The 27,353-nt window shown below is 49.7% G+C and overlaps 10 protein-coding genes across 10 annotated transcripts; 6 read left to right on the forward strand and 4 right to left on the reverse strand.

Moving 5' to 3' along the window:
- The first annotated feature begins 136 nt into the window (after positions 1–136).
- On the forward strand, positions 137–5,499 carry BDV37DRAFT_240627 (Arf family guanine nucleotide exchange factor SYT1). The gene is made up of 3 exons (XM_032081092.1): positions 137–1,189; positions 1,265–2,509; positions 2,577–5,499. The coding sequence occupies exons 1-3, from the start codon at positions 784–786 to the stop codon at positions 5,144–5,146; spliced, it is 4,221 nt and encodes a 1,406-aa protein (XP_031944948.1). The 5' UTR covers positions 137–783; the 3' UTR covers positions 5,147–5,499.
- A 247-nt stretch (positions 5,500–5,746) lies between these two features.
- Positions 5,747–8,216, forward strand: BDV37DRAFT_240630 (SET domain-containing protein). Its single transcript, XM_032081093.1, has one exon. The coding sequence runs from the start codon at positions 6,239–6,241 to the stop codon at positions 8,051–8,053; it is 1,815 nt and encodes a 604-aa protein (XP_031944949.1). The 5' UTR covers positions 5,747–6,238; the 3' UTR covers positions 8,054–8,216.
- A 245-nt stretch (positions 8,217–8,461) lies between these two features.
- On the forward strand, positions 8,462–9,966 carry BDV37DRAFT_5526 (putative RING finger domain protein). The gene is made up of 3 exons (XM_032090859.1): positions 8,462–9,132; positions 9,191–9,449; positions 9,516–9,966. The coding sequence occupies exons 1-3, from the start codon at positions 8,557–8,559 to the stop codon at positions 9,833–9,835; spliced, it is 1,155 nt and encodes a 384-aa protein (XP_031944950.1). The 5' UTR covers positions 8,462–8,556; the 3' UTR covers positions 9,836–9,966.
- On the reverse strand, positions 9,967–11,442 carry BDV37DRAFT_5521 (DNA/RNA non-specific endonuclease). The gene has a single exon (XM_032090856.1). The coding sequence runs from the start codon at positions 11,093–11,095 to the stop codon at positions 10,097–10,099; it is 999 nt and encodes a 332-aa protein (XP_031944951.1). The 5' UTR covers positions 11,096–11,442; the 3' UTR covers positions 9,967–10,096.
- A 1,592-nt stretch (positions 11,443–13,034) lies between these two features.
- Positions 13,035–14,395, reverse strand: BDV37DRAFT_240635 (uncharacterized protein; the record flags this gene model as incomplete). Its single annotated transcript, XM_032081094.1, has 1 exon — positions 13,035–14,395. A coding segment is annotated over exon 1 (403 nt), but the record flags the coding sequence as incomplete, so codon positions are not given.
- Positions 13,915–16,136, forward strand: BDV37DRAFT_269106 (uncharacterized protein; the record flags this gene model as incomplete). The annotated part of the gene is made up of 6 exons (XM_032084297.1): positions 13,915–14,004; positions 14,074–14,395; positions 14,459–14,835; positions 14,892–15,026; positions 15,094–15,641; positions 16,085–16,136. 6 exons carry the CDS (start codon positions 13,915–13,917, stop codon positions 16,134–16,136), a joined length of 1,524 nt encoding a protein of 507 aa, XP_031944953.1.
- Positions 16,137–19,348: 3,212 nt separating this feature from the next.
- BDV37DRAFT_5565 (Zn(2+) transporter ZRT3) lies at positions 19,349–21,632 on the forward strand. Its single transcript, XM_032090868.1, has 4 exons — positions 19,349–19,485; positions 19,547–19,742; positions 19,828–19,958; positions 20,020–21,632. Exons 2-4 carry the CDS (start codon positions 19,688–19,690, stop codon positions 21,262–21,264), a joined length of 1,431 nt encoding a protein of 476 aa, XP_031944954.1. The 5' UTR covers positions 19,349–19,485; positions 19,547–19,687; the 3' UTR covers positions 21,265–21,632.
- BDV37DRAFT_5545 (splicing regulator NSRP1-like domain-containing protein) lies at positions 21,633–23,576 on the reverse strand. Its single transcript, XM_032090865.1, has one exon. The coding sequence runs from the start codon at positions 23,363–23,365 to the stop codon at positions 22,001–22,003; it is 1,365 nt and encodes a 454-aa protein (XP_031944955.1). The 5' UTR covers positions 23,366–23,576; the 3' UTR covers positions 21,633–22,000.
- A 549-nt stretch (positions 23,577–24,125) lies between these two features.
- Positions 24,126–25,475, reverse strand: BDV37DRAFT_279806 (bile acid:sodium symporter family protein; the record flags this gene model as incomplete). Its single annotated transcript, XM_032086408.1, has 3 exons — positions 24,126–24,689; positions 24,755–24,983; positions 25,069–25,475. The coding sequence occupies 3 exons, from the start codon at positions 25,473–25,475 to the stop codon at positions 24,126–24,128; spliced, it is 1,200 nt and encodes a 399-aa protein (XP_031944956.1).
- A 795-nt stretch (positions 25,476–26,270) lies between these two features.
- On the forward strand, positions 26,271–27,055 carry BDV37DRAFT_240649 (TRAPP subunit TRS20). Its single transcript, XM_032081095.1, has 2 exons — positions 26,271–26,473; positions 26,546–27,055. The coding sequence occupies exons 1-2, from the start codon at positions 26,283–26,285 to the stop codon at positions 26,928–26,930; spliced, it is 576 nt and encodes a 191-aa protein (XP_031944957.1). The 5' UTR covers positions 26,271–26,282; the 3' UTR covers positions 26,931–27,055.
- The last annotated feature ends 298 nt before the right edge of the window (positions 27,056–27,353 follow it).

Raw genomic sequence — 27,353 nt, forward strand, 5'->3', positions numbered from 1 at the left:
AAAAAAAAAAAAAAAAAGAAAAAAAGGGAAATTGTGCATACCGTAGAACACGTGCCTGGGGTGCATTTGCTCGGCCCGTCATCAGAAACTCCACCATCTTCATCATCGTCGTTATTCTTCTTCCCGATGCCTGTCCTTGCCAACAACCCTGCCCCATTCTCACACCTTATCCCTTCCTCCGCACTCGGTTTTTTTAATCCTTGATTCCCTCACTTCGCACTGTCGTACAATCTTTCATTTACTACTGGAAAGGGCATTGACTGCTCCTCCGCTCCTATTTTCCCCCAGAACATTGACAGCCTCCCCTCATTTCCTTGTTTTTACTTGTTCCTCAGCCTTCGCAGCCTAATCCACCCCATTCGTCCGCGCTTCCACACTTCGGTCAAGCGTGAGCTGGGCAATGTAAGAGCTCCAACCATTGTTCTCGAAATTATCTTCTGGGCCACCAATTTCCCATCTGGCGATCGACTCTTGCCGTACCCCTGCCCCCTTTTTACGATTCCGCACCTCCGCCTCCGCCAACAGCTCTGTCGCTCTTCTACCTAACAATTCGTCCGCAATGCTAATCGATGTTGATTAAGGGTGACGTTTCCAAGTAAAACCCTCCGCCCGTCTATTGGGGAACGCCGTCGTATAAGATAGCCGCGCGAACAACGTCGGGGGTTTCTGTTGTGATACACCGTGGGGCAATCGCCTAGCGTCACCGGATACTGTTGGATGGGTTTCTGGGTCTGGCTATGCTGCAGGGCCACGTAACAACTCATTCTCGGTATTTCTGTCGCCATGTATTGGAAAGGTCTACGAATTGGCACCTCTGATGGCAACGAAACCAAGAGACGGAGCTTGGTCGAACCTCAGTCGGTATCCCGCCGTAGCGAACATATACCTCGCCCTACTCTCTCCACAACCAACCTAGCACCGAGGCGCTCGGAGTCCGCTCCTCGTTCACCCACTCTGACCGGTCCAGATGCAGATCACCCCACTGACACTACCGCGCCGGAGCTTGCCGGAAGTCATTCGCATACTCCACCAGGCAAGGCACAAAATGCCGGTCTATCAGTGAGCGATGGTTCAAATTGGCGCTTCAACCGATTTAGTTTCATGAGGCTACGTCATGCATCGGATCCGCAGCTCTCAAAATCCTACGCGAAAGGGGAGGAGGATGTTCCTCCAGTGCCGAGTCTGCCTCGTAAGTGCATCCGTTTCATAGGCTCGCATGAATCCTGTATTGGCCACATCACTAATTACTACTACACCGTCATAGCTCCTACCATAATTACCACTGCACCTACGAGCCATGAACTAGATCAACCGGTCAAACGAAAGACTAAATTCAAACTCTTCCCCGATTCTAAAACACCCTCTGTAGAAGAATTGCCTACGCAGCGTGCACCAAAACATAGTCTGAGCGAAAAGCCTGGGCATGCTGCACAGGGATCGACAGCGTCGCAGGCGGCGGATCCTATCCTATCGGCCTCTCAGAGTAACAGCGAAGAGCCTGGGCGTTTATCAACTACGTCGATCCGAAGCAATCGTGACCAGGCCAATGATTCTCAACGCTCCTCAGTGACAGATGCGCGGTTTTCGGAGTCATCCCGTTCCGATCGGAGTGCTGGAGATGGCAATCCTCGTTCAGCCTCCCCTCGTGAAGGGGTGTCTGGCAACAAGCGATTTCGCATGCCGCGCTTGAAACGGCACCGCAGTCCTCTTTTTCCTTTACCACCAAAACCAACGGGCAACGACTCCGTCAACGGCCACACACAAAGCTTGGCCATATCGAAGTCTGCTGGCGATTCCGCCCCGAACTCCGACTTGCCGGAAGATCCAAATGAAGACCATATCTCTCCGCTACCATCTCCCACCCGGTCGTCGGTGGGCCTGGCTTCGTCGCGACCGCCCTTGCTGAGAAATGATTCTGCAACCTCGGCTCATTCAGCCCGTTCGACACCGTCAAACAAGAGTCGGGCAATGCCTACGTCACGTACGAGATCGTCTACCTTGGATTCATTAGCTAATGCACGGGAGAACGGGCAGTCATCCCCACATCTCATCTCAGGGCGGACCTCAACCTCCATTAGTGGGCGAAAGAGTTTTGGGGATATATTCAATATCCCCCACCGATTTAGGCAGAATTCCGATTCCCCTGTTGCTCGGTCCGGATCCCCAGGCTTCAAAGGCCCGGGAACTCCAGGTTCGAAGCCTAGCTTGATCACGTATCCCGAACGAGAAGAGGGTGACACACCAGCAATATATCTAACTCGGCTAGAAGAGAGCATTCCAAGGGGCGCGATTGCTGGCGTCCTGGCTCAATCAAACGATGATTTCTATAAGACTGCCCTGCGAAAGTATATGAGAGGGTTCTCGTTCTTCGGTGATCCTATCGATATGGCTATCCGGAAACTCTTAATGGAGGTGGAGTTGCCAAAAGAGACACAACAAATTGACCGCTTCCTCCAAAGTTTTGCTGATAGATATCATGAATGTAATCCGGGTATTTTCGCCTCCACAGGTATGTTGGTTGTCATCAGTGTGTCATTGTGTAAAGCTTCAAAATTGACGCCCTACCTTTCATCCAGATCAAGCCTATTTCATCGCCTTCTCGATTTTAATTCTACATACAGATGTCTTTAACAAGAACAACAAGAGGAAAATGCAAAAGCCGGACTATGTCAAGAATACTCGTGGTGAAGGTATATCAGAGGACATCCTAGAGTGTTTCTATGAGAACATCTCGTACACTCCTTTCATCCATATCGAGGACGCAATGTCCAATGGCCGACAGTTTGCACGGCCCCGACGAACTCTGTTGAAGGCCACTAGCACAGATCACTTAGCTCGAGCCACCAGAGAACCAGTGGACCCCTATACGTTGATAATGGACGGGAAATTGGATTCTCTGCGCCCAAGCCTTAAGGATGTCATGAACTTGGAGGATACCTATTGTTGTGATGGAACTGATGGACCAGCAAACATCGATGGTCTCCACCGCGCATTTTCGAAATCTGGCGTTTTGCAGATTGTGTCTCTACGGTCTAGGCCGGACATGTATATGCCATCGAGTATCGACAATCCGGCCGACTCTAATCCCGGGCTGGTGGATATCAAAATCGCTAAAGTTGGATTGCTCTGGCGAAAGGATCCGAAAAAGAAGAGAGCTAGATCTCCATGGCAAGAATGGGGTGCTCTGCTCACATTCTCGCAACTCTACTTTTTCAAGGATGTGACGTGGGTGAAATCTTTGATGGCGCAGCACGAAAGCCATCACAAGGAGGGCCGTCGTCGGGCGGTGGTTTTCAGACCTCCCCTTACCGAATTCAAACCGGACGGTATCATGTCAACTGAGGACGCAGTGGCTTTGCTGGATTTAAGCTACAAAAAGCACAAGCATGCCTTTGTCTTCGTCCGACACAGCGCTCTGGAGGAGGTATTCCTGGCAAATACCGAAGCTGACATGAACGATTGGGTAGCGAAATTGAATTATGCTGCGACGTTTCGGACCACCGGGGTCAGAACGAAGGGAATGATCGCCACGAATTATGAAGCACAACGGAACCGGATGAGCCGTCGGGGTTCAAATCAATCCAGCAGCTCACATCTCTCTATGGACAAAGAACCGCCGTCTCCAAATCCTGATACCGATGTGGCTGAGGAGTTGGTTACAGCTCGTAGGCAGCTTATACGCCAAAAGATTCGAGAGGCTAACGAAAAACTATTCGTTGGACAACGACAGCTTGATGATCTCTTGCGAAATGCAAGGCACTTGCAAATCTTGACGCCTGTGCACTCCAGGGCTAGAGAGCATGTCATCATTGCTGCAGGGCGCATGGCTGCAAAACTCAAATGGGTTAGACAGGATATTTGGCGCACTAGGTGCTATAGGGAGGTTCTTGTTCGAGACATAGGCGAAGCGTTGGACGAAGAGAAGCCTCTCGCAGAGCCGAAATTACACTTGCAAATGCCAACAGCCACCGTTACATCACAGCCAGAGAACCTGGACGGAGCAGGGTCCGACAGGGTGACGTCTCCGACAGAGGACGTCCCATCCCCACACGCGGAGTCTGGCGGACCTCACTCAGTCTACAAAACTCCGACATCGCAACCCGCTTCTCCCGACGGTCGGAGACCAAGTATACCGGCCTCCTTTGCTTCCCTCGAAGTAGCTTCCCGAGCTGGTAGACAAATGTCCATGGACAATACCGAGGAACGCGCGAAGTCTTGCTCGCCCCATCCAGCGAGTAGCGTACAGCGCGAAGCATCAGTGCTTAGCGCCGCTAGTAAGATGGATGTTTCGAGCCTGGGGTCTCGAGCCTCTAAGATAACTGCCCCCGGTAGTATGGATGAAAATGAAGAGCGGCTGCTGCGTGAAACAGGTTTGCTTGAAGTCGGCAGCTCGCCTCAAGCGCGGAAGCATTCTTCAGCTACAAATGATAGCGAGGCCGACCAGAAACCAGAAGATGCGCAAGGCGCCCTTCAAGGAGAGAGAACAAGCCGTATCCGTCGCAGTTTTCATCGTACCCTTCGAGATTCCCCCAGCGGCCATCATCTACATTACCCTCGAAAGAAAAAGTCTCGAGATTCAGGATTCAGTATGGCGACGTCAGATGATAATCTAAAACCACAGCAAGGCGAAGGTCTGTCACGGAAGTCGACCAACTTCACTGTGCATGGCAAGAAGGCATCAATTGTGACTTTCGGTTCTGAGTGGCAGAACATGCCGCCAGAGGAGCGCCTCAAACTACGAAAGCCAACTCCATCAGAGGAGCCAAGAGCATCAAATCCAGAACTTGCCAGTAGTGCAGGTTCTGTCGCTTCAGAGTCCATATACCCTGGCAGCCCACACCCTTTGCGAAGTGGGAGTATAGCGACCAAGGGGAGTGCACGAGATGATCCCTGGAATCCCGCTGAAGCAGCCGGGGCTCTATACCGCGAAGACAAGGCCAAGAGCGATGCTGCCATCGGCCTAGTTCCAGAACTCTCGGAGCCTAATGTGTTGGTACCGCCTGTCTTACCGTTGGATGAGCCGAGCGCGGTGTCTAATGAAGGTGTATCGTCGCATCCGACTAGAGGCGACAATGAGAGCCTTGTAGAGAACAACACTCCACAGGGGATGTCGCCTAGTCCCCCGGAGCAGGCTGTAAACGCTTGATTTTTGCAATTATGCAGGGTCTTTTTTTCTTTTACTTTCATGACATTATACCCATTTCACTTTTCCTTTTCTTTCCATCTGCATCTGGTCTCTTCATTAAAAACGATATATTTGGAAAAGCTTTATGAACTGTCTCCTATTCGCGCCAGCTCTCTTGATATGCTTTTCGGCCTTGGTTAGAGGGCTCGTCAGAATGTCTGTCATGGAGCACTTACTCTCCCGTCTACCTTTCTTCCCTCATCGCACTTCGTTCTTTTTCCTTTCCTTCTGTTTCAACTCCACCTTTAGACTAGCGGAGAATCGGATCCGCGTTGACATGACCTACCTCTTTTTTTTCTACTTTTTTTTTTTTTTTACTGTTTGGCTTTGTATAAGCCCGAGGCGCATTTGCTTAGGATGGGCGGCAGTCGTTCTCTTTTCCATTTCTTTTTCCTACTGAGATACCATGTATCGTGTGGATGTTTGGCGTGATATGAGTATTGGAAGAACAGGCTTTAGCCAGCATGGGCAATAAGAACATGTAAAAACAACGAAGAGACCATTAAAATAGAGATTTAATAGCATATTGACTTCTGAATTTCTTGGCTATTTTATTTGCCTAGACGCTCTGCACACACACGACATCATAGTCTGTAGCGCCGAGAACACAACAACACACTCTTCCTAGCAACCCTGAGAGTTCCATTCCTCCCAACACGCTGCCTCACACTGTAATCTCTTGGTGTGCTACCTGTTGAGACTTCTACAGTGTCGAATGTCTGTCTCCTTAGGTCCCTGGCCACACTAGCAAGAAGACACATACAGAACAAGATAAACTGTGGTGCTTCCTTCTTTCTTTCAACCTCAACTCACAAAGAGCTGAAAGAACAAAGTAAACCAGACTCTATCTTGTTTGATTCAATACCAGGTACTGTTGTTTGCTGCCAGAGAAAACCAGCTTCTTTGTCCATATTCGGCTTTCCTCACTGCAACCACATTGTTGACACAGATAAAGCAATTCTGCAGATATTAACCTGTTCATATCTTTGTCCCAACCAATACCCACTGCAGGGCACACTCCCCACGGAGAGCATAACTACCAGCTAAGGCGCCATGGACCAAAAGTGTATAGGTCACGAACTATCACGTGAGTGCCAGCCGTCACGCAGTGAATGTCTGCAAAGCAGACCAGAAACACAGAGGGGAAAAGAAACCACGCTAGACGAGAATACAGACCTGTGCGATGTCTGTCGTGAGGGGGTCCGTCTCTCAGACCTGACACAGTACTTCCATCGTGCATTTTCGACAGTCACTTCCGCGACACCGTTCATCTCCATGGCTGAGGTGGCAGGTGTTTTCAGCTCCAACAACCCCGGAGTCAAGAAGTGCACGTATGAGGGGTCGCTGGTGCGTCGGTTCATTAGTTGCGGCGTTGGCGTCGGCCTTGTCACCACCGAATCTATCCCTGCTGGTAGTGTGGTGTTTGCGGAAGATGTGGCTTGGACTACGGAGGAGGAGTCCTCAAGGTGCCAGACGCCGAGGGAGATGAATGCTATGCTTGGGGCGAAGGTGAGGGCCATGGGGGGTGAGTGGCTGAGGAAGTTCCTTACTCTGCCGAGCTCGCTAAAGCAGGATTTGGGGGTGTTTGCGGGGATTTGGGATTTGTATCAGTTGCCGATTGTCATGAATGGGGTGAGGGCTGGGATTGTGGGGGTGAATCTCGCGTCGGTCAATCATGCTTGTGTGCCGAATTGCGCGTTGACGATCATCAATAAGTATCCGAAGGATGAAAATGGAAATAATGACATGAGGGAGAGTCCAATGATTGGAAGGGCTATTATGCGCGCTCTCAGGTATATCCAGAAGGATGAGGAGATCACTGTCGCGTACTTCTATGGAAAGGGACAACAGAAGGCGAGGGAGTTGTTCTCGTGGACAGAGTTCGGCTTCTTCTGCTCGTGCAAAGAGTGCGTGCAGCCCAAGGATGTGATCGAGATTGCCATGGATAAGTATTGGAAGGTTGAGCGCATCTTGAACCACCCCGACACTGTCGACTTGTATCCTGCGATGGCTTTCAAGTCCGCACATGAAGTGATCGGCAGGCTTCTTTCGTGCGAGATCCGCGATGCTCGTGTTGCGATGATTTGGGCCAAATGTGCCATGATCGCTGGTTACCATTCTGATATAGCGCGTGCTATGTGTTTCCTCGCCAAGGCATACCGAATGTTGGCTATTCTCGAGGGTAGTACGGGGGTCTTCTATCGACAGATCCTCATATGGTACGAAACACCCACGGCGATGCCAGGGTTTGGAGCTACCACACGGGGACTTTCCACCGCTACCGAAGGCCGATACATGCTCGATGAACGCGACGTCAAGGAGAAGCTGTTCATGACGGCAGCAAAGTCGGACGAGTACATTCGCATACACCGATACCACCGCTTATCTGACGCTATGGCCAAACAGAAAGGCAGTAGGTACCTGCTTTTACCCGAGAAGCCCACCAAGCCAAAGGTGGCACCGGAATTGCTTGAACCAGGTGTCTCGAAATCAGCACACATGCCAAAGCACGGATATGGGCCGATTGCGCCAGAGAGGGTTCACCGGAGCGGCAGGGGCACATCCAATCTGAGACGGGGTAAGGATGGACCCAGGGAAAATACTTCGAAGGGGAAGCCTCAAGTGTCCAAGGGCCATAGTCAAGCATCTACCCAGGAATCGTCGTCAGGCGAAGTCTGCACTGATCCGGACTGGGATATGTTGGATCTTGTACGAGAGCTCATGGCTGACAATCCCGATCTATTTCCAGATTATCCTTCTCCTACTATTTCTGAGGCATCCAAGAAGAAAAGAGCAAGAAGAAAAAGAGCAAGAAGGGGAAGGGCTCGGCTGAATTGGGAGGATATACTCAAAGTAACCCAATCGTGAAGGAGCTTGAGGCGGAAAAGAAGGTGGTGATGGTTAAGGAAGCCGGCGTTCGCTGTGCCGAGGAGGTTCCGGATTCCAATTAAATAGTTGGACCCGAGAGTGACAGACGATGGCCATTGCTCATCTCTCTTTGGAGTTCAGGTGAAGTTGGTGGAAGGACATTGAATGGCCCGATTGGGGTTTTGGAATAAATGCGGAGAGAACGTGACGATTTAATGATTATGTCATGATTTCTCCAAATTATTTCATTTGCATGCTTTTGGCCTCCTCTTCTTCACACTATTTTTCAGGTTGTCTTTTTTGTTTCTGTTGATATGTCATTTTTCTGGCTCAGGTTAGCTCAGGATTAGATCAATCAACCACCAAGTTTTTCCTTAGGAATATCCTCTTGAGTCGCTCGCCACAATTGCAGCTCCTTCAACCTCCGCAGATATTCTCCGCCCCGAATAGAACCTCCCACTCTATATTCTTCTAGATATTCCAACCATTCACCACACACAATAATGGCTCATTCGAAACGCAACACCTCCCTCCCACACTTTACTTCCTACGAGCGCGGCCTCCTCCGCTCGCAATGGGGCACTCAGCGCGGCGTCATCGGCCGCGACTCTTTCCTTCCATTCGCTTCTTGTCGCCTCTGTCTACACCCCGCTCGAGCACCCGTCGTCGCCTGCGCAACAAATGGTGATATATTCTGTCGCGAATGCGCCATAAATGATCTCCTCGCGCAGCGACAGGAGATCAAGCGACTCGAACGAGAACGGGAGGAGGCCAAAAAAAGGCTCGCAGAGGAAGATGAGCGGACGTTAGAAGAGGCGCGTGAACGGGAGCTGCGCGAGTTTGAACTCGTCAGTATGGGATTGGAGGTAGCGAAAAATAAATCTTCCGGCCAAGCGCAGGATGATAATCATAAAAAGCGGAAGGCCGAGGAGGCTACGGAGGCATTGGCTGCGTTTAAGGCGAGGGAAATCGAAGTGGATGGCAAGCGGAAGAAGGTGTTTGAGCTGGATGAAAAGGAGATGGCACGGGTTGCTCGGGAGGAACAGGAACGACTCAAACAGGATCTGAAGAAGGAAAAGGTAAGAATCGACGAGTATCCTGTTGGGAAGTACTATACTGACAGACGATAATCGCCAGTCTGAATCCAGCAAGTCAGCTCTACCGTCATTCTGGGTGCCTTCACTCACTCCCAATACCGATCCTAATGAGATTGCGGCCAATAAGGTCGTTAAATTGAGCCCTGTTTGCCCCGGTTCGACAGATGAACACCGTCATAGCTACTCGCTCAAATCGCTGGTCGACGTACATTTCACCGAGGAAAAGGCATCCGACGGCACAGTGGCGCGGATCTGTCCAAGTTGTAAAAAGACACTAACAAATGGACTCAAGGCGATGTGTAAGTACAATCGCCCACTCCCGAACTTTTGATCGGCGGTGACCAACTGACTATTTACACTTATAGTGACCAAACCTTGTGGCCATGTTATCTGTTCGCCTTGTGTGACCAAATTCATGACGCCGCACGATGCACCAGACCCGCATGCTACTAAAGAAGAACAAGAGCAGACAGCTGCCCTCCATGGGTTAATTCTATGCTACGTTTGCGAGGCCGATATCACACCTCGTGATTCAACAGAGAATGGCAAGGAATCAGGAAAGAAAAAGAAGAAGGATAAGGAGAGCATCAAGCCTGGCCTAGTAGAGATCAGTTCAGAAGGAACAGGGTTTGCAGGGCGTGGTGGAAACATAGCGACCAAGACGGGCGTTGCATTTCAATGCTGAACTGGCTGCGTTCTACCAATTGCATGGAGTATGGTGTAACGGTTGGGGTATACTTTGTGAGATAGTTGGCATTGATAGACCATGCCGAACATTGGCAGAATGACGATCTATATGAGAAAAAATACAGAGGTACAACGTCCGACGTGCATGCAACCCGTAAACGCCCGGACGATATAAACCAGTTATCACCCCGAAATTATTACATCCAAAATTACACAAATCGGCCCAGGGTGTCTAGTTCCTCAAAGGACAAGAGCCACTCTAGCTCCGCTTGGCAGAGTTGTTAAACTCGCGTACGACAACGTCGCACTTGATTTCCTGGCAGAGACGCTTGCGACGGTTCGTCTCCAACTTGGAAACAAACTCCAGGCCGCTCGCGCGCTCGACCACCTCAACCGGCACCTCGAACTCCGTCAGCCTCTTGTCGTTTGGGATCCGAGCATTGGGCAAGACAAAAGCCCCCAAGGCAACCTTTCCATTAGGAGAAGCGGGGCCCTCTTCGGCGTAGATAACCTTATAGAAGTGCGTCGGCACAGCAACATTAGGCGGGTTACCAATCACCTCGTACGACACACGCCATTTGCCATCCGCCTCACGTTGAGGGAGATACAGGGGACCGGTCACTATGCGAACGGAAGGATACTTCTTGGCCAGACCGCGGCAGAACTCCTCAAAGTGCGCCCAGTAGTCCCGGTTGAATCCCTCGCCCACCTGGGGGCACATGTTTGTTAAGGCAAAAGTAGCGTCCATGGCTTCCTGAGACCATTTGGCGTCAGCTGCAGGCACCTGGTGGCCGCGATCGTAGCCAGAGCGGAAGTAATCGTTCAGTTTGGCGCGGAAGGCAGCGGGGATAGTGGTGTCTTCGAAGAAGGTGCTATGTTTGCGGTCTGCGTTCTTCATCGCCAGCGAAGCCGGTGTGATGTGCTCGGCTACCCAAGCGGGATTGCGCGTGCGACGGTCGTATGCGCCAGCCAGAGGAGCTGAGAGCAGAGTATCGGCGACGGGACCGGGGAAGCCATATTGGTAGATGCCGGACGGGTCGACGGGCCCGGCGAGTGACTTGGCGGCGAGTGACGGGGCAGCTGGTTGGGTCGGGACAGGAGTGGACGAGGTAGCTGGTGCAGATGGAGGTAGCTTCTGTTGCTGTTGTTGCTGTTGCTGTTGAGGCCGAGGGGAGGAAGAGGAATAGAGCAACGCTGTCAGGCCAGCTCCGGTGGCCGCGCTAGCCGCGGCGATTGCGGCAAAGGTCGCCTTGGACATGCCGCCGGGGGGAGTGAAGGCGGGGAGGTAGAGGCGGAAGAGGAAAAAGGATAAAAGGCGGCAAGACGAGGATGGGTTTGACGATGATGATGAAAGTCCGGGGAAAACAGAAAACTGCTGAAGAGAGTCAAATTGAAGTTAAAGTGGATGGCCAATCAGAGGGCGGTAATCAGATGACATCCAGGCACGCGGCCTCAGGTACCGCACAAAAAACATACAGGACAAACTGCTCATGGCTGTAAACAACGTCCACGTCGATATATCAATTACTACATCTACTACGAGAATGAACCAAGCATAAATATCTACCAAAAGACGCTCTCGTCTCTTTCTGTGTACTACACCGGGCGATCCGATGACCACCGCAGGTGAGCTCTGCAGCTGATCCAAAGCAAAGGACTCGTATTGGTGTGTTCATGTGCATTCTCTCGGTTGAGGAGACTCAATAATAGTATGGAGAACAAGACTGTTGCCTTGAGATCTGCGTCCATATCAGAGAAAGGGGGAACAACAATCGTTCCTGGAGCCTCCTAATCTGGGTAAATAGCCGGAAATAGTTTCCTAGATGCGGAATTCTCTTTGCAGCCCGATCGGAAATTCAGAAACGAACTATCGAAAGCAAAAGACGGGGTAAGTCAATGCTTTATTGCATGAGGAACCAATAACACTGTCAAACGATAGATCGCATTTCTGATGGATCAGAATGTCTACTTGTCCATAAACAGAGTTTCCCACCGCCCCCCGGAGAATTTGTCGACCAGATCTGCATTTCCTGGACGAATGCTCAGCCACATTCCACCGTCCCGTCGGAGGATATCGAGAATGCTCTACTTTTACACACACCCATCTCTATGACGGGTGTAGTCTCACGATCATCGGATCTAGACCTCGCTAACTCTCTGATTGAGACGTCTGCCTGTCAACATATGCATCCGGTTTAGACTATGTGACGCCGCACTTCCCGTTTGGTCGGCTGCGGACGACCTGGCACAGTCTCCTTTCCTACACCAGTTCTCCGGCTGCCAATTGATATCCAGTGACCGTTTTCACGGACAAAATCCAACTATCTGCAGTTAGCCGCTAATCCCCCACGGAGAATAGTAGCACTGGTTGATCAACTGGTCTATCCAGTCATTACTCCAACGATTTGTCATGTATCTACGCTACCGTGGCCAGGTTCATAGTACCGAGCCCTCCGAGGCCCCAATTGGTAGATAGCCTCAGCGGTGTACAGATTTTGAGGTCTGCTTTGCTATTTTCGTAGAGTACAGTAAGTACTAATCATGTATAGTTCGTCCAAGAGGGGCAAGCCCTTCGTCATCCGCAGTAAGCGCATCTCTTCTGACATGACTCAAGTTGCCTCTTTCAAGGCAGCAGTGAATTTGGTTCAGCTTTGCACTTTCACGAAGAGTTTAGTCAAAGTGTGAGATAATCTGATCGCATCCTTCCTCTCGCCTCGGTCTTAACAGAAGGTATTAAGACCAGGTTGCTGGATGATACGGAGGACCTCCATGGAAAAAAGATCCACTCGCTTCACCAGGAAAGTCACTTGACTTTCCTGAAGTCGCATTCCAACACAACATGCAGGCAACCATTAATCAAATAAATTACTCTCGTCGATCAGTTGGTCGGAAAATCTCACAGATTCCAGATCCTTCAAAACAAAACCCTAACAAGTGGTGTGGAAAGGGGCACAAAAAGAGAAGGAACAATAAAAATAAATCAAAATAAAAAAAATATTAATTAATTAATTAACTAATTAATTAATTAAAAGATTTAATATATATATATATATAAAGAAATACTAATTAAAATCAAAAATCAAATAAACTTATGAATAATACGATTGCATAACCATATAAACAAGGGACTTTGACTAGTACGAACTGGTCTGCCTGAGGAATCCGAATGGTTTGCCACCCGGTGGATCCCCAAGCCCTAGCTTGAAAGGTTGGCCAACTTGGTCCTCACCAGCGTACCGAGACTAAGCTCGCTTCCTGATGCCTAAAGTTTCTGACTGACATTGAGAATTGGAGATCTGATGGGCGCCAGATATGCAGGATGTGTTACTGAGTAGGAGGACAGCACAGACATACATTCCTTTAAGATTCCGATCACTCCGTGTCGCAATGTCCAACAAAGCCTCCTCCTTCGATCCCTCTCCTTACCTCAATCTGTAGCAGCAAGTAACAGTGGTTCCAATCAAGCTAATCTCAAGATCCCGTCCTCCGTACCGTCCTTTGAACGGTTTTATGACAAGTAGCCACAGCATTGCGGCCGAGGGTCGGTTCCGATGATCAGGTGTGGCGCAGGATCCGGCATACAGTTCTTGGCCGACAGCAAGATAGACTACTGAGATATTGGTTACAATGCTGCAGATCTCCAGAGAAGGGACCTTGACTTGCGCTATTCTCTTAGCCCTACTCCAGAGTAATGACCTGGTTCCTCGATCTGCACTTTGACCCGTCCCTCGGCAACACCAGTACAAACGTAGTACTAAAAGATAGTGCTGTAACCTGTCCCACCGAAAGACTTTTAGATGCTTGTTAAGTGGGCTGACAAATAACGACATGACCAAAACGAAGCTAGGTTGTTCGTCAATTCTTCTTCGGACAGGTCGCGACTGGCTAAACGCCTATACTGGCACTTTCTACTCCGTACTGCCTTACTCCCCCTTTCCAAACAGTACACTGCGTTTTTTTTTTACCTTCCAAATCCCTCGTTCTTCTTTCCTTTTTGAGACGACCGAATTCCCCCTCCACCGAAACCCGGTGTGCATTCAAGGAATCTAAACATACAAACAAGAATTATTGGGCATGATGGATGGTGCAGCTTCAGAAGCCCCCCGAAGGAACAAAAAGCAAAGAGCAGTGCTCTCATGTATACCCTGCCATTTCCAGAAAATTAAGGTACCTGAATTCACCCTGCCGTGGATTAGCGAACCCACTCCATGTGGTGCTGATAAGTGGGTGGTATAGTGCAATCATGTCAGGCCATGCAGTGCCTGCTGCGTACGAGGACGACAAGCGAAATGCGAATACACCGTTACTCTAGAAGATCGGTGGTTCATTGAGCAGGCCCATCTTTTGCGACGCCTCCAACAACGGCGTAATTTCCTCGAGCAGCGGATCCTCACCCTTATGTCGGCTTCAGATAAGAAAATTCCGGTTTACCTCACGTCACAACAAGCGGACCTTCCCAAACAACGAGGAAAGCAACCACGGTCGCGAAATCCACATCGACGAAGTCCAAGTACATCTACATGCCGAGAGGCTGTGCAGCCGAAACTGGAATTGGATGGTATGTGGCGGTTTGCTCCTTGCACTATCAACAGATGTCCGCCATGCTGATCCCGCTCAAAAGAGAAGAGATTCTGTACAGAGCAATCGCAGCCCTACGTGCAATCCAATAGTAGTCTCGCTGTGCGTCCTACTCATACGGAGCGTTCCATCCAATCCCTAGTAGAAGTGTTCAGTGTCGATGTTGACGGCAGGCGCACGGTGCCCGTCTGGCTGGAGCAAGCGGTCCAGATGCGCTCCAGTTCCCCCCTACTATGTGCGGCCATCGAAGCTACATCCTTTGTCCTGATGGGCAAAATCTCGTGCGATCCGAAGTCCACCCATTCTGGTCTGGTTCGGTATACATGTGCTTTACGATTAGCAGGGTCGGCGATATGTGACGCACAGAGACGCTTACGCGACGATGTTTTCGTGGCGATCACTCTGTTTGGAATGATTGAGGTGTGTATGTCCCATGAGTCCGAGTTCGTTCCAATCCCGCTAAATGGACCGGCCAGATGTACGAAGGAGGCTCCAAGGATGCTCTCGTAAAGCATCAACAAGGAGGCCTAGATTTGCTATGCCTACGAACTCCGTTAAACCATTGCAAAGGCGTGGGCCACTCTATCTATGCAGATTTGCGCCTATCATGGGTACATCTCACTGATGACCACGAGAAATGAAAATCAAGCGAGCTTCTATGAACTAATATTGAAATAGATCCTCTCCGCGATATCACATGGACGGACATTCCTAGCGACCGACGACTGGAAAACCGTCCCCTGGACCGAAGCAAGCCCACGAAGCAACCTACATAGCCTCCTGGACATCGCCGCGGATATTCCCGGGCTTTGGAGGCAAATGGGATGCACCTCGCCAAGCTCGGACTCTTCTTCTAGCTGTACCTCGTTCGATGACTTTGAGTACACTGCCGAGGATCAAGCCACACAAATAATCCATCGCCTACAAGAGTGGAGGGAATCTCAACCCGTCCATATCCTGCCCGAACCTACCGAGGCACTTTTCACCGTCAGGGACGATTTTCCGGTGTTCGAGACGCACGATTCTACATCGGGAGCTCATAGACCACGGGACCTGGTTTACCCTAATGTTGACGTGTGTGTGGCAACCATTTCCCACTGGGCTTTTTGCCTTGCAGTCCCTACCGGAGCGTCACTAACTTGGCGTTATCAATATGCCTGCAACATATGCCGCAGTATGAGATTCTGCGTGCAAAACTTTCCATTCGCTCTAGCCTGCTTGGTCAGGTTTGCATTGAAACTTGTCTGTGACGTTTTCTCTGCTGACAGCATTGAGGGACAGTTTCCTGGGAAATTGTCCCATTATTTCTATCAAAAGTACCAGTTCTCTATCCTTGACTGAAGGACGAAGACGCCCAACGAAAGGCTCCCGAAGGATCTCAAGAGTAATGACGTGAACATGACCCGCTGTACTATATTTTACATACATGCACTTGAAAGCGAGAATGAATGAAATGATCTCGACAGAGCCCGATAAGAGACGTAGCAAACTCCTTGGTTCCACTCTCTGCCTCCTGCTTTCTCTTTTACAGAGAACTTGCCGATCTACTCTTCTCTCCTGTCCCTCTGCTCTCCTTTCACATGTCGGTCCCACTGGGAGGGGGTTTTTACTCATTCCTTACTAAGTCTGAAGGTTCAGTTCCTGCATGTATGGCCCCATCAACTGCTAGTACCTACTGTGTTAGTACGCAGAGGATTCCTGATATAGACTTCCCCACATAGGACAGTGCAGAGGACTTACTAGTACTCCGTACGGGCCCCAGCAAGGGCACTATGAGACAATAACATGCTCACCGTCCCTGAAGAACATCCACCTTGGAGACATTCCCCAACCAGCCACAATAATCGGTCGTGAAACATCGACTGGATTGGGGAACTTGGATCGCCTCCGCACCGCCACAGTGGAACCTCTGTTATGGGCTGGATCGGTTATGTCGCCAGAAGAGGATTGTAGATCCGGTGGCGAAGTATTGCCGGGCCACAGAAACCGTTGGAAAGCCACAGTTCGATCTTGGTGGAGATGTCGTCCATCCGTCTTATTCGTTACCATCAATCCCTTCAGTGTTCAGCCCTCAGGGCTGAAGGAAATTACATGGTTGTGCCTATTGGCACCCACGATAACACTCCTCAACCCCTCGAGATGCTGCCCACTTGCCCTAGCTCTAGACCTGCCGATTGGAGTTTCATGCACGATTACATGTGAAAAAAAAAAAAAAAAAATCCTAACAAATTAATAAATAAAATTAATAAAATCAAATCAAGGAAAAACAAACTCTGAACCAAATGCCACATGGTTAGGAGTTAATCGGATCCAACCACTTGGCATGCCATAGTATATCAATTTATTGTTTTGGTTGCATGCATCCAGCCTTAATTCGATGGTGTCTGCATGATACCCGGACCTTGACGAACTCCACTCAAGCAAAAGCTACCCAGAATGGCAATGGTATGATGATAGATGCCTAATTGAGTTATCACCCAACATATCTGTATTTCCAATCTATGGTTCGTGGGTTCGTGCGTTGCGGAGGGGTGCGGTAGGGTTATATACCATTAACCGCGGCGATGTTGTCTTTGATCTTGCTTCGCTTTCTTTGACTTACAGCCCTTATTTCGCAATGGACCGAGTCCAGTGTCTCCTTCTCCCCTAGTTTTGCTTAGTATTATGAGGCTACAGCCGGACAACCCGTGTTTTTTCTCAGTGCAGTGCAATTGCCAGTCATCATGAACGACGGTACAGGCTCCCCGTCCTCTTCGGGGGCTCCTCGAACAGAAAAGAAGAGGCGGCCCATCTACGCTTGTCTTCCATGTCACAAGCGGAGAGTTAAGGCAAGTACCCTGATAGTCCCTGCGCGGTCTTGTTCACTTCTTGAAGAAGCCACAGGTTCCCTTGTTACCTAAATTGGAGAGACCGAACTGACTCGTCTGCTTGTCCAGTGCGATCACCTTAAGCCATGTACACCCTGCTGTCTCCGGGGAACGCCTTCGCAGTGTGAATTTACCGAGGAAGGAAGCAGTGCACATATGCTGCAGTCAGATCTCATCAAGAGTCTCACAGAAGAATGCGCATACTTGGAAAGCCGGTTGGCCGAGCTGGAGTCAGTACAGCAGCACTCGCCGGACAAGGGGTGTAAGTTTCGGGTTTTCACTGGCTTGCTATACGAGATCCGTATCAACTGACAACCCTCGTGAAGGAGATATCCTCTTTCTTTTGTTTCGACTTAGTATCCATGGCATTGGGGGCCGTCTGGCGCCTTCTGGAGTCTGGTTTTCGGGTCATGGGGTTTACAATGCTGGGTGCGATGGGTTTTTTTAATGCATCATTACGAGACCGGACTGGGTATGGTTATGATGGTAGATGCATGACCGTTTTCCTGAGCGTTTGACCTTTTTTTACTTTGAGCTCGAGCGTTTGGTGTTAAGCGAGTATTCTTGTATAGTCTGTTTGACTCTCGGCCAATTCCTTGCATTTGGTTCCTCCTGCAACGCAAACCATGATGCCTTATAAATGCGGCCATCTATTTACATTTTACTATTCTTCCCTCGTTTCTCTCCTCCCTCTCTGCCACCAATCTCTCTCCCTTCGTTGATTTCACCATATCCACGTGGAAGAGCATCGCTTGATGCTATAAACGCGTACACTAATGTTCGAGCCTCTCATTACCACTGCAAACCCTCCGGAAACTAATAACGAAAGAGCCTACCACTAAAAGGAGCTGTCGCACTATAGTCACTGTGTACATTTCAGTCTTTATCCACGAAAGTCTGAATTAGACATTGATATGCAGGCTTACACGCGTTTGCAGTCTGACTTTCACAGTACATGTCTGGGGTAGTGTTTTCTCCGTCCTACATCTGCGTCAGAAGCCCAACTAACTTTCTCATAGTTGTCTCTTTGCCATTTTGACTGATTTAATGATTCGATTGGCTCAAATATCCACACCGCAGTTCAGTCAACAACTCAATCGAAGACCTTCTGACTCCCTGCATGAGCCATAGCAAGGGGTAAACACCATTGTTGGCGATACGAGGAGCCGAACCCCAGGGAGCACCACTAAGAAACTCGAGCCCCTCCATCCTAATCGATCCTAGAAAACAGAGTTTGGCGTCGATTGTTATTATGACATATGCTCCATGCTTTGCATGATTGTAAAATCGCCTCCTTAGCTAATGATCGCTCTGGCGGATCTAAGCGCATCACTCACTAACTAACTATGCATTCGGTCTCCGGCTTACGTGATACACAAATTTCTCCTTAGACTCGAAAGATCATCTTGCTTTTTCTTCTTCACTCTTCGTTTGATACCGGAGAGGTATACCTGCCGAGTGTCAGTACTTGAATCTGACAGCTCGGTAATGCTACTTCGATGGCCGGGGAAGCGTGACATGAGTGTGACGGTTTGCTGTGGAAGCACTCGCTCGCATATATGGCACGCAGACTGATGTTACTGAACTCCTCGCTCTAGAAACGGTCCTTTACGATGAAGGCGGTGGTTGCTCTCTCAAAGACACGAATGGTGTCCCGGTGGCTGCGGCCGCTGATCTCTGGTAACTGCGAAGGTCGGTCTGATGCTTGTATACGTTGGCGATCCCTGGTTCGGGTCGCTATTTATTTATTTATCTTTGTTCAGGGGCCACGATTGAACATTGTATAGGGGAACACTGTTTTCTTTAAGCTTTCGACTGTGTTCAGGTCCAATTGATATTGGTCTGACGACTATGTACTCTTTGAAACAATGCTTGGCTATCTTGGCTCAATATCCATCGACATATAAATCGCTAGCTCCGCATGCAGACCACCAATGAGAACCATGCAATAACAAATAGTTCCAAGACTAACACCGCACTTTGGTGTCTTTCTCCAAAGATACGGCATTCAGACTGTTCGAGATCCTCTGCATAAACTTCCATAGAAACCTCCACCCCACCTTGGCCTGATCAACAGCCCTCCGATACACATCATATCAACCGTCAGTTCATTTGATCTAGACCATGTACCACTTGTACACGGGAGCATCCGCGATGTCTTCGTATCCCGGAACATGGAAAAGCTTGTCTATATTATCTGCAGGTATAATCGAATGATCGAATGATTCGAGACTAAAGATAGGGCATTGGCTAAGCTTTAAAAGCGGAAGAGGCGAACAGAAAAGCAGCCATGAACCCCGTGACATCACCCGCCCGCAAGGTCCCCGAATCTCTTGCCCTTTTAATCTCATCCTCCGCTCCGCCCTTCTTCCCCCCCGATCGATTCTCCACATTGATTCACCATCATGGCTGCCAGTAATGATGTTCGGGGTTGGATCATGAGCGGTGTCTCCGGCGTCGGTGGGTAAATATCTTGACTTGATTTTGATTTTGATTTTGAATTAATTTTTTTTTTTTCTCGTATTCGACGCTGACCTGTTTCTAGCCTGCGTCTTGGGGTCCGCTGTCATATGTGTTGACGTTCTACTCCGCCACTTCTCGAGAGGTAAAGGTTTCCAGATCGTGAATAATAATGCCTTTTTGTCGGCTTCGTTGTGTCTCAGTGCGGGTGTTATGGTAATTCTTTCTTTTTTCCTGTTGTCCTTTTTTTTTCATTGGCCGTTGCTAACCTTGACAGCTCTTCACTTCGCTCTATAGCATGCTACCTACCTCTCAAGAGTACCTCACCCGTGCTGGATGGTCCCCCGCTGCCGCTGCCTACTCCCTGATCGGTCTCTTCTTGGCCGGCGTCATTGTTATTCGGTTCCTATCTGCGCTTCTTCATCGTTACATTCCCTCCCACGTCGTCGGCTGTGCTCATAGTCATGAGCCGGATGCAAACTCTGCCGACCCGGAGCGCGGCCACAGTCACTACCACGGGCATCACCATGCTCATCACTCAGAAGATCATCATGGCTGGACCGAGCGGACTCCTTTGCTAGCGCGGGCGAGCAAATCCAGTCCCGCGGTGCCACACGCGGGATCTGAAGATCCTCACACTGCTTTTTTCTCTGCCGGAACTTGGCGCGTACGTTTGGGCCGGCGTCTAAGTCGTATGGTGGGCATCAAAACGCACTGTGACAAGGACGGTCCCTGTTATGGCTTTTCGCAGAAATGTGGTGCCGAATGCTCCAAGACTCTGATTGCCCCTGAGATCTCTGTCGCGGATGACACTGACGTCCACGTCATTCCTGTGCGTGTGGACATTGACCAGGTGGATGGTCCAGAAGAAGACTTGACTACCTCCAACCACACACATCACAAATCTGGAGACTCATCTTCCTCCACCCCTCGTAATGAACTATCTGAATACCCACCCCCATCTGCGGAAGATGCGGATAGCACGTCCAAAACGCAAGTGCTTGGAAGCCAGCATCACCACCATGTGCCGCAAAATGCGTTCCTGTCCATCGGTCTACAGACCTCGATAGCGATCGCTCTTCACAAATTGCCTGAGGGCTTCATCACTTATGCTACCAACCATGCTAACCCAAAACTTGGTCTGACCGTTTTTCTTGCCCTTTTCATCCACAATATCAGCGAAGGCTTCGCCATGGCACTACCTCTTTATCTCGCCCTTCAATCACGCGGCAAAGCGATTTTCTGGTCCAGCCTTCTGGGCGGTGTCAGCCAACCGGCCGGAGCAGGCCTCGCGGTCCTTTGGATCTGGGGCACCGGACGAACCGGTAGCCCCGGGGGCGATGCCGACTCGTCCTGGGCCGTGTACGGAGGCATGTTCGCAGCTACGGCAGGGGTCATGACCTCCGTGGCCCTGCAGCTGTTCAGCGAAGGGTTGGGACTGACCCACAACCGGGGGATTTCAATCGGCTTTGCCATCGCGGGAATGGGTATAATGGGCCTGAGCTTTGCCCTAACTGCATAATTGTCGTGATTCACTAGGCGTTTTTTGGTATACCTTGGCGTTTGAATTTGAGTTACTATACGCACCTCGCATCTCCATAGACGAAAAGGGAAGCCAAAGCATAAAGCATCTAGGAGTTCAGTCTTTTTCATGAATGCGCAACGAGTGATGATTCTGATTTCGGGTCTACGAGATATGCTTTACCTATTCACTTAATTCAACCTGTTGCTCAACGAAGACTCAACTCACCCTTGTTGCCACTAGGGGTAACATTCCTTTTACGGGGACACTGTAGAATGCGAGATATGAGAGGTCTATCGGAGCCCCTTTTTAAATCACAGCCTTGTAAGTGTGCTGTTCGGGCTTGGATTATGCGGTCGAACTGCCTAGTAAGTCTATGAGATCGCTATGCTTGTTCAATGGGCCATGGGCTGAATGTGTTCCTTTGATAACAACATGGGTAGTTGAGACTGGTTTGTACTGCGCTGTAGAGTACTGAATATACAATGCGAGATGGAAGGAGAAGCTGACACGCTTCAGGTGACACGGATCCTGTGGTCATGTGCAGGGCAAGTCTCTCATTTGTCTTTTGCAGATTGATTGCTTACTCTTACCGGAAGAATATTGATTTTTGCATTTATCATACATCTATTATACGCATATACAATACCATGTCCAACGCCTCATTTATGCAACCATAGCCCCTGTGACTCCCAAGTAATTGAAACAGTTAACAGTAAAAGCGAGGGAAGAAGGGCTAGGCACCCTTGCCTTTCGCTGCGGCTTCTCGTTCCCTTTTTCTCGCCAGGTATCGCTCCTTCGCGCTCGAGACATCTCCCTCGGTCTTGCGGCTGCGGCTGCGCTCTGCGATTTCTTTCTGCCGTGCTGCCTCGGCCGCTTCTTCCTGTTGCGCTCTCTCTTCCAGTTGCGAAGCAATCATCTCTGTTTGACGAGCGCGCTGGCCAGCCCGAGCGTTCTGTTGCTCCGATTGGAACCGGGACCTTGGCGCAGAAGCGCGCGATCCAGCAGCAGCCGTGGCCGCAGAGGGCTGTTGCTTGGGTTTGGGGGCAGCATTGAGACCAGCAGACAGCAACTGTCGCTTATCGACAACCTGTCCTTCGTCATTGATGGCAATATGGGCACCCTGTGCATTGAGCTCCTCGGCTTTCTGCGCTTCTGTCTTCTCCTTGAGATCCTCTGTTTCTTCCGGAGCTTCTCCAGCCTGCACCCGCCGTGCAGCCTCTTCCGTAGCCTTCATAACAGCCTCATGCTGTTGTTCACCCCGAGATAGCATGTCCCTGTAGAAATCAACCATACCAGTACTTCCATTCTGTTTCCGTCGCTCTTCCTCCTGCCGCTCCCGCTCCGCCTCCTCCTCTTCCATCTTCCGCAATTCCTCCTGCTGCTTCTTATACGCAGATGTCACAAACTTCTCCTTATCAGCAAACTCATCGCCCTCCGCCTCCCGCTCCTTAGCCAGCATCCGATCCCGCGCGCGAAGCTGATCGCGCTTGCGGATCTCCGCACTCCGCAACAAAGACCCCATATACCGCGGACCCTCGTTTTTATTCTCCGCCGCCGCTTTCTCTTTCCCAGGCTTCGCATGCAAGCTCTCATACACCGCATCGTAAGAATAAATCGACGGATCGAGCTCCTCCGCATCCTGCGCATGCTTCTTACTGCTATGCATCGCAGACAGGTTCACATATTCCTTACTCCCCGCTGCGGAACCGCCCTTCTTCGTATTCAACCCAAATGAAGCCCCGCTATCCCCCGTCTGCTGCTCCGTCGTCTCATCCTCATCGTCATCCGCGAAAATAGAACTCTTGCTCAGCGGCTTCACGTTCGGTTTCCCCGTTGCGCCTCCCCCGAATGGCACTTTGCGCTTCGCGGGAGGTTCCGTCGTAGATGGCTTTGCCGAGGTGCGTTTCGTCTCGTCTAGTCCACCGAGTGTGGAGATCTCGACTTCCCCGCTTCCCGTGTCTTTGCTTTCGGAGTCCGAGTCCGAGTCGAAGATGGTTTTCTTGCGCTTTTGCCCAAGGGCCCCCGGGGCGCCGGGGCGCGCGTTTGGTTGTTTTTTGTTAGCGAGATTGAGGCCGTAGGAGAACGTTGGGGGCGGCATTTTTGGGATAGGAGGGTTTGTTCTGCGTGCTGGATGATGGTTCGTGTTGGCTTCTTTTGAGGTTGGACCTAGGTCAGTTCTGGATGATTGTGGTCACGTGTTGATAATGGTATCTTATCGGGGTTGGGGCTTATCGTATAGATCTCATTTGGGGTTTATGGACATGGTTTTGGTGCGTTGTTTGGATCGATCCAGTCCCTGTTGTATTGAGTATTGAATAATGGGTCCTGTGCTTGTGGGCAGGTAGACCATTTGGCTACTGACTATTTGCTCTGGGATATTTACACTTGGGCAGAAAGGTTACAATTTAGATCCGAATGTCATGCACAACTGTTTTCTTGTATGAATAGTGCTGGAAGCAGTGTGTGTTTGAGGAGACTAACAATTGGGAGCTGTGATAGTATGTGGACTTGAACTTATTCACAATTACTTGTAGGGCAGAACCGCATGTAAGTGAGTGTACAAATCAATATGAACAGAAGTAATGTAATCAAGCAGCAAGATGCATGTTTTGTAGTTAGATCCCATACGGTCATTTAGTATTGATGTCGAAATGCCGCTTTCTTGCTCCCAGGAACAAAGGCCATCCAGTAGTAGCTTGATGCGTAACGTTCTAGATCCCGTTCAGCGAGCATCGTCTATCATATATGGAAAGGATGGAGGATCTTTTTCACATTCCATTTAATCTGCTATATCTGATCAATAATTCATATCGCCGAGCTGTGTGCATCAATATTGCCCAGTGTATCACCTAGCCCAATCATGCGATAGTACTGACTGATCTATTAATCGCAGGTCTCCTATGTGAGCCTGTGTCCTGAGACTGATCGCCTAGTTCCAAGGTCTCCACCTGCACCAATTGGCGCCGCGCAGACTCCGTAGCTTGCCATCTCCTCAGTGGGATGGTCAACAGGCTACTAAGGGTTGTTTGGATTCCCTGATAGATAACCATGGGCAACTTCATTCTAGACTGAGCGGCTTCAGGCAGCCCCATAAACATGATGGTTGTTATTGGCACACCCATCGCCGGCGTTTTGGTGGGCACCAGATATGCCACAGCTATTGTGTCCTCGCGGCTGAGCCATAGCCATGAGACCAGAATGGCGATGGCAATGCACACCAGAAACAGTGCGATCAAGATAAAGACAACGAACACCATGTTATCCGATCGAACTTCGGAAAACGCATCGGACTCGAATGCGCCATCATAAGTACTCCAGATGATGACTAACAATGCAAAGGAGCTCAATTTGCTCATCTTCCACTCTAGGAATACTGTCTTCACCAGGCGTGGAAACACGCTAGCTATGATTTGCCCGACCAGCTAGTCATAGAGAAATGTTAGCATCAACAAATCACATGCTATTATTGTGGGAATGTAGCACATACCAGTGGGGCAAAAACCGAAAGCCCCAGCTCCTTAAAGACATATCGATAGGTTTCGGTGAATCCTTCGGTCTCCGGCAGAAAATCTGTGTACCAGGCGCCAGTGCTGGTGTAGAGCTTTATTAAAGCTGTCGTCAGGAATGGACCAAGAAGGCTCCCAATGGTCGACTGCGCGATGGACAAGGCTCCATTTCCGTTGGCCTTTCGGGTCATTATAGTGTTGAAAGAGATACTTTATGTCAAGGCCTTCGGGTTAGCGATTATTTCAGAGTAGAAAGAAAATTTATCACCGTGGGCTTCTGATTGGGTTGGCTTACGCGGTAGGAAGACACCCCAGGATGATAATTCCGATCAACAGTGCCGGATCCATAAAATGCTTGTCGGTTGCACAGGCGCTGACAACGCCATAGCTGATCGATGAGGTCAGGAGATAACATTGCACTTGAGTGAAGATGTGCACTTTCCAGCGGCTCAGATTTTCGACTAGGACCTGAGTAGGAAGTGTACATCCATTGATGAAGAAAATGATGGAAACCGCTACATAGTTGACAACGGTTTGCTTTAGCGGCTGATGGGGTTTTGGCACCTGCACCTGAGAGGCGAAGACAATCAGGATGCCCATGACAATAAGAAACCATTGGTCAACCACTAAGTCCCAGATTCTAAGTGCCCATCTCCATCGCTTCTTTTTATCGTTGGCGTTGGTTCGGGGTCCGCTCGGCATCGGAGAAGTGTCTCGGCGTCCAAAGGATTTTAAGGAGAGCTGTCTGTCTTCCACATCTTTTAACAAGGCATCAACCGGCGCTCGAAAAGGAGAGCAAGGGGGTGGAAAAGACTTTAAGCTTTCAGCCTATACTTACCACTGGCACTATCTCGGCACGAGTCACTTGAGAGCTGAGGCGCCGGCGTGTTAGTCATGACCCCCGTGGCTTGTTGGTGAAATATGATCTATGGAGCAACCATGGATAAGTAAATATACTTCAATGGATTCCAGAATATCTCTGTCAGATCGCCTCGAGGAAGGGCGATTAGGGCCACTTTTATACATCTCCAATTGTCCCTGATAGCCAGGACAGCATCAAAGCCAGGGAGGACTAGAGTCACTAGATTGGTGGGTCGCTCAGCAGAGGCAGCATGTTGTTTCGTCCCTTTACTTCCGTATATATGTAGTAATGACGTCTCATTGTGACTTTCTTTTTTAGGATTCTCATACATGTGGTATGCTCCTGTTCAGATTGAGATTGTCACACATCGTAGGGTAAAGTGTAGTAGGTTTACTATAGCTATCAAGATACTGATATACAGGGTAGTGGAGATACTTTGGGATTAATACCCATCCCTGCCATAGACGACGCGTTGCCAGCAATGTAAGGTGGAATGCAGATACCCACCGTCATAGTACGTATGTAGATATGGATACGTACGTCGATAAGGGTTATCTTATCGTGCACGTGACTCGCGTCCCATTATCTACTGTCCGTATATCATCATTGTTCCCCTGACCAAACTCCGACGAAGTTGACAATTACAAATGTCCTACTACTTCACCATTCTCTCCCCCACAGATGTTCCTCTGTTCAACATCGCCTTCGGCACCTCCAAAAGTGGTGGCGATGGAATTGCCCGCTTCCGATATCCGGATACCGCACAATACATGAACCAATTCATCATCCATTCAAGTCTGGACATTGTTGAGGAAGCCCAGTGGATGAATGGGAACCTGTATGTCTCTTCTTTGCGTTTCTTACTGGTTTGGTTTGACATAGGCTGCATACTAAAACATAAGATATGAAGGTATCTAAAACACATCGACACCTACCCCCCCGCCTCAGCCTACATCTCTGCCTTCCTCGCTCCCTCCGGCGCCCGATTTCTCCTCTTACATCAACCCCCTCAACTCCCCTCCACTTCCTCTACCGGAAGCGGATCTTCTTCAATACTAGGAGCAAGCTTCTCGGCCTCTGCCCTTGGCGGCGGTAGTTCCAGTCGCGCGTCATCTAGTTCAATCGGGGCGAACCCAACCTCCCCGCAGACCGAGGAGGCCGTGCGCCAATTCATGAACGAGGTTTACGAAAATTATGTCAAGACCGTGATGAGCCCATTTTACAGGCAAGGAATGGAGATTAAGAGTCCCGTATTCAGGTCGAAGGTTACGGCTGCGGGAAGAAAATGGTTGTAATCTCTCCCTTCCTTTTTTTTCAATATTTCCCGCTTGCTTAATACCACTTTGCTGCTTATACCTGTTTGTTCTTTGAGCATATCCTACTTGTGTATACTTCTCGGGAGTCAATGGTTAGGTTCTATTTAAAATCTCAATAGAGGGGCCCCCAATCCGATGGCTGTTCGATTCTGCCTTATGTACGCCTGGTGAAAGTAAGCTGCGGAATTATGGATCTATTTACATGTGATTGTGTTTTGGCGGAGGTCCAACACCCATTTCGTAGCTATCCAGAGTTATGGACAGGGTCAGTTAATGCGCAGTGATTCGTTCCAGGATGGCAGAACGTAAAGTGTGGGCGTGGACGTTTGGTGAGATCTTGGTCATTCCTCTGACATTATATATATAATCAGCAACGCCCCATGCTATACATTCGGCCGAGTG

Source organism: Aspergillus pseudonomiae (genome assembly GCF_009193645.1).
Source record: "Aspergillus pseudonomiae strain CBS 119388 unplaced genomic scaffold BDV37scaffold_10, whole genome shotgun sequence".
Taxonomy (NCBI): domain Eukaryota; kingdom Fungi; phylum Ascomycota; class Eurotiomycetes; order Eurotiales; family Aspergillaceae; genus Aspergillus; species Aspergillus pseudonomiae.

Excerpts from the sequence above, each read along its gene's own strand:
- BDV37DRAFT_5521 (XM_032090856.1), bottom strand. The coding sequence starts at position 11,095 with ATGTCCAAGGCGACCTTTGCCGCAATCGCCGCGGCTAGCGCGGCCACC.
- BDV37DRAFT_5526 (XM_032090859.1), top strand. The coding sequence starts at position 8,557 with ATGGCTCATTCGAAACGCAACACCTCCCTCCCACACTTTACTTCCTAC. Across the intron at positions 9,133-9,190 it reads AGGATCTGAAGAAGGAAAAG|TCTGAATCCAGCAAGTCAGC; the intron begins GTAAGAATCGAC and ends GATAATCGCCAG. Across the intron at positions 9,450-9,515 it reads AAATGGACTCAAGGCGATGT|TGACCAAACCTTGTGGCCAT; the intron begins GTAAGTACAATC and ends TTACACTTATAG.
- BDV37DRAFT_5565 (XM_032090868.1), top strand. The coding sequence starts at position 19,688 with ATGGCTGCCAGTAATGATGTTCGGGGTTGGATCATGAGCGGTGTCTCC. Across the intron at positions 19,743-19,827 it reads GAGCGGTGTCTCCGGCGTCG|CCTGCGTCTTGGGGTCCGCT; the intron begins GTGGGTAAATAT and ends ACCTGTTTCTAG. Across the intron at positions 19,959-20,019 it reads GTCTCAGTGCGGGTGTTATG|CTCTTCACTTCGCTCTATAG; the intron begins GTAATTCTTTCT and ends TAACCTTGACAG.
- BDV37DRAFT_5545 (XM_032090865.1), bottom strand. The coding sequence starts at position 23,365 with ATGCCGCCCCCAACGTTCTCCTACGGCCTCAATCTCGCTAACAAAAAA.
- BDV37DRAFT_240630 (XM_032081093.1), top strand. The coding sequence starts at position 6,239 with ATGGACCAAAAGTGTATAGGTCACGAACTATCACGTGAGTGCCAGCCG.
- BDV37DRAFT_240649 (XM_032081095.1), top strand. The coding sequence starts at position 26,283 with ATGTCCTACTACTTCACCATTCTCTCCCCCACAGATGTTCCTCTGTTC. Across the intron at positions 26,474-26,545 it reads CAGTGGATGAATGGGAACCT|GTATCTAAAACACATCGACA; the intron begins GTATGTCTCTTC and ends TAAGATATGAAG.
- BDV37DRAFT_240627 (XM_032081092.1), top strand. The coding sequence starts at position 784 with ATGTATTGGAAAGGTCTACGAATTGGCACCTCTGATGGCAACGAAACC. Across the intron at positions 1,190-1,264 it reads TCCAGTGCCGAGTCTGCCTC|CTCCTACCATAATTACCACT; the intron begins GTAAGTGCATCC and ends ACACCGTCATAG. Across the intron at positions 2,510-2,576 it reads GGGTATTTTCGCCTCCACAG|ATCAAGCCTATTTCATCGCC; the intron begins GTATGTTGGTTG and ends CCTTTCATCCAG.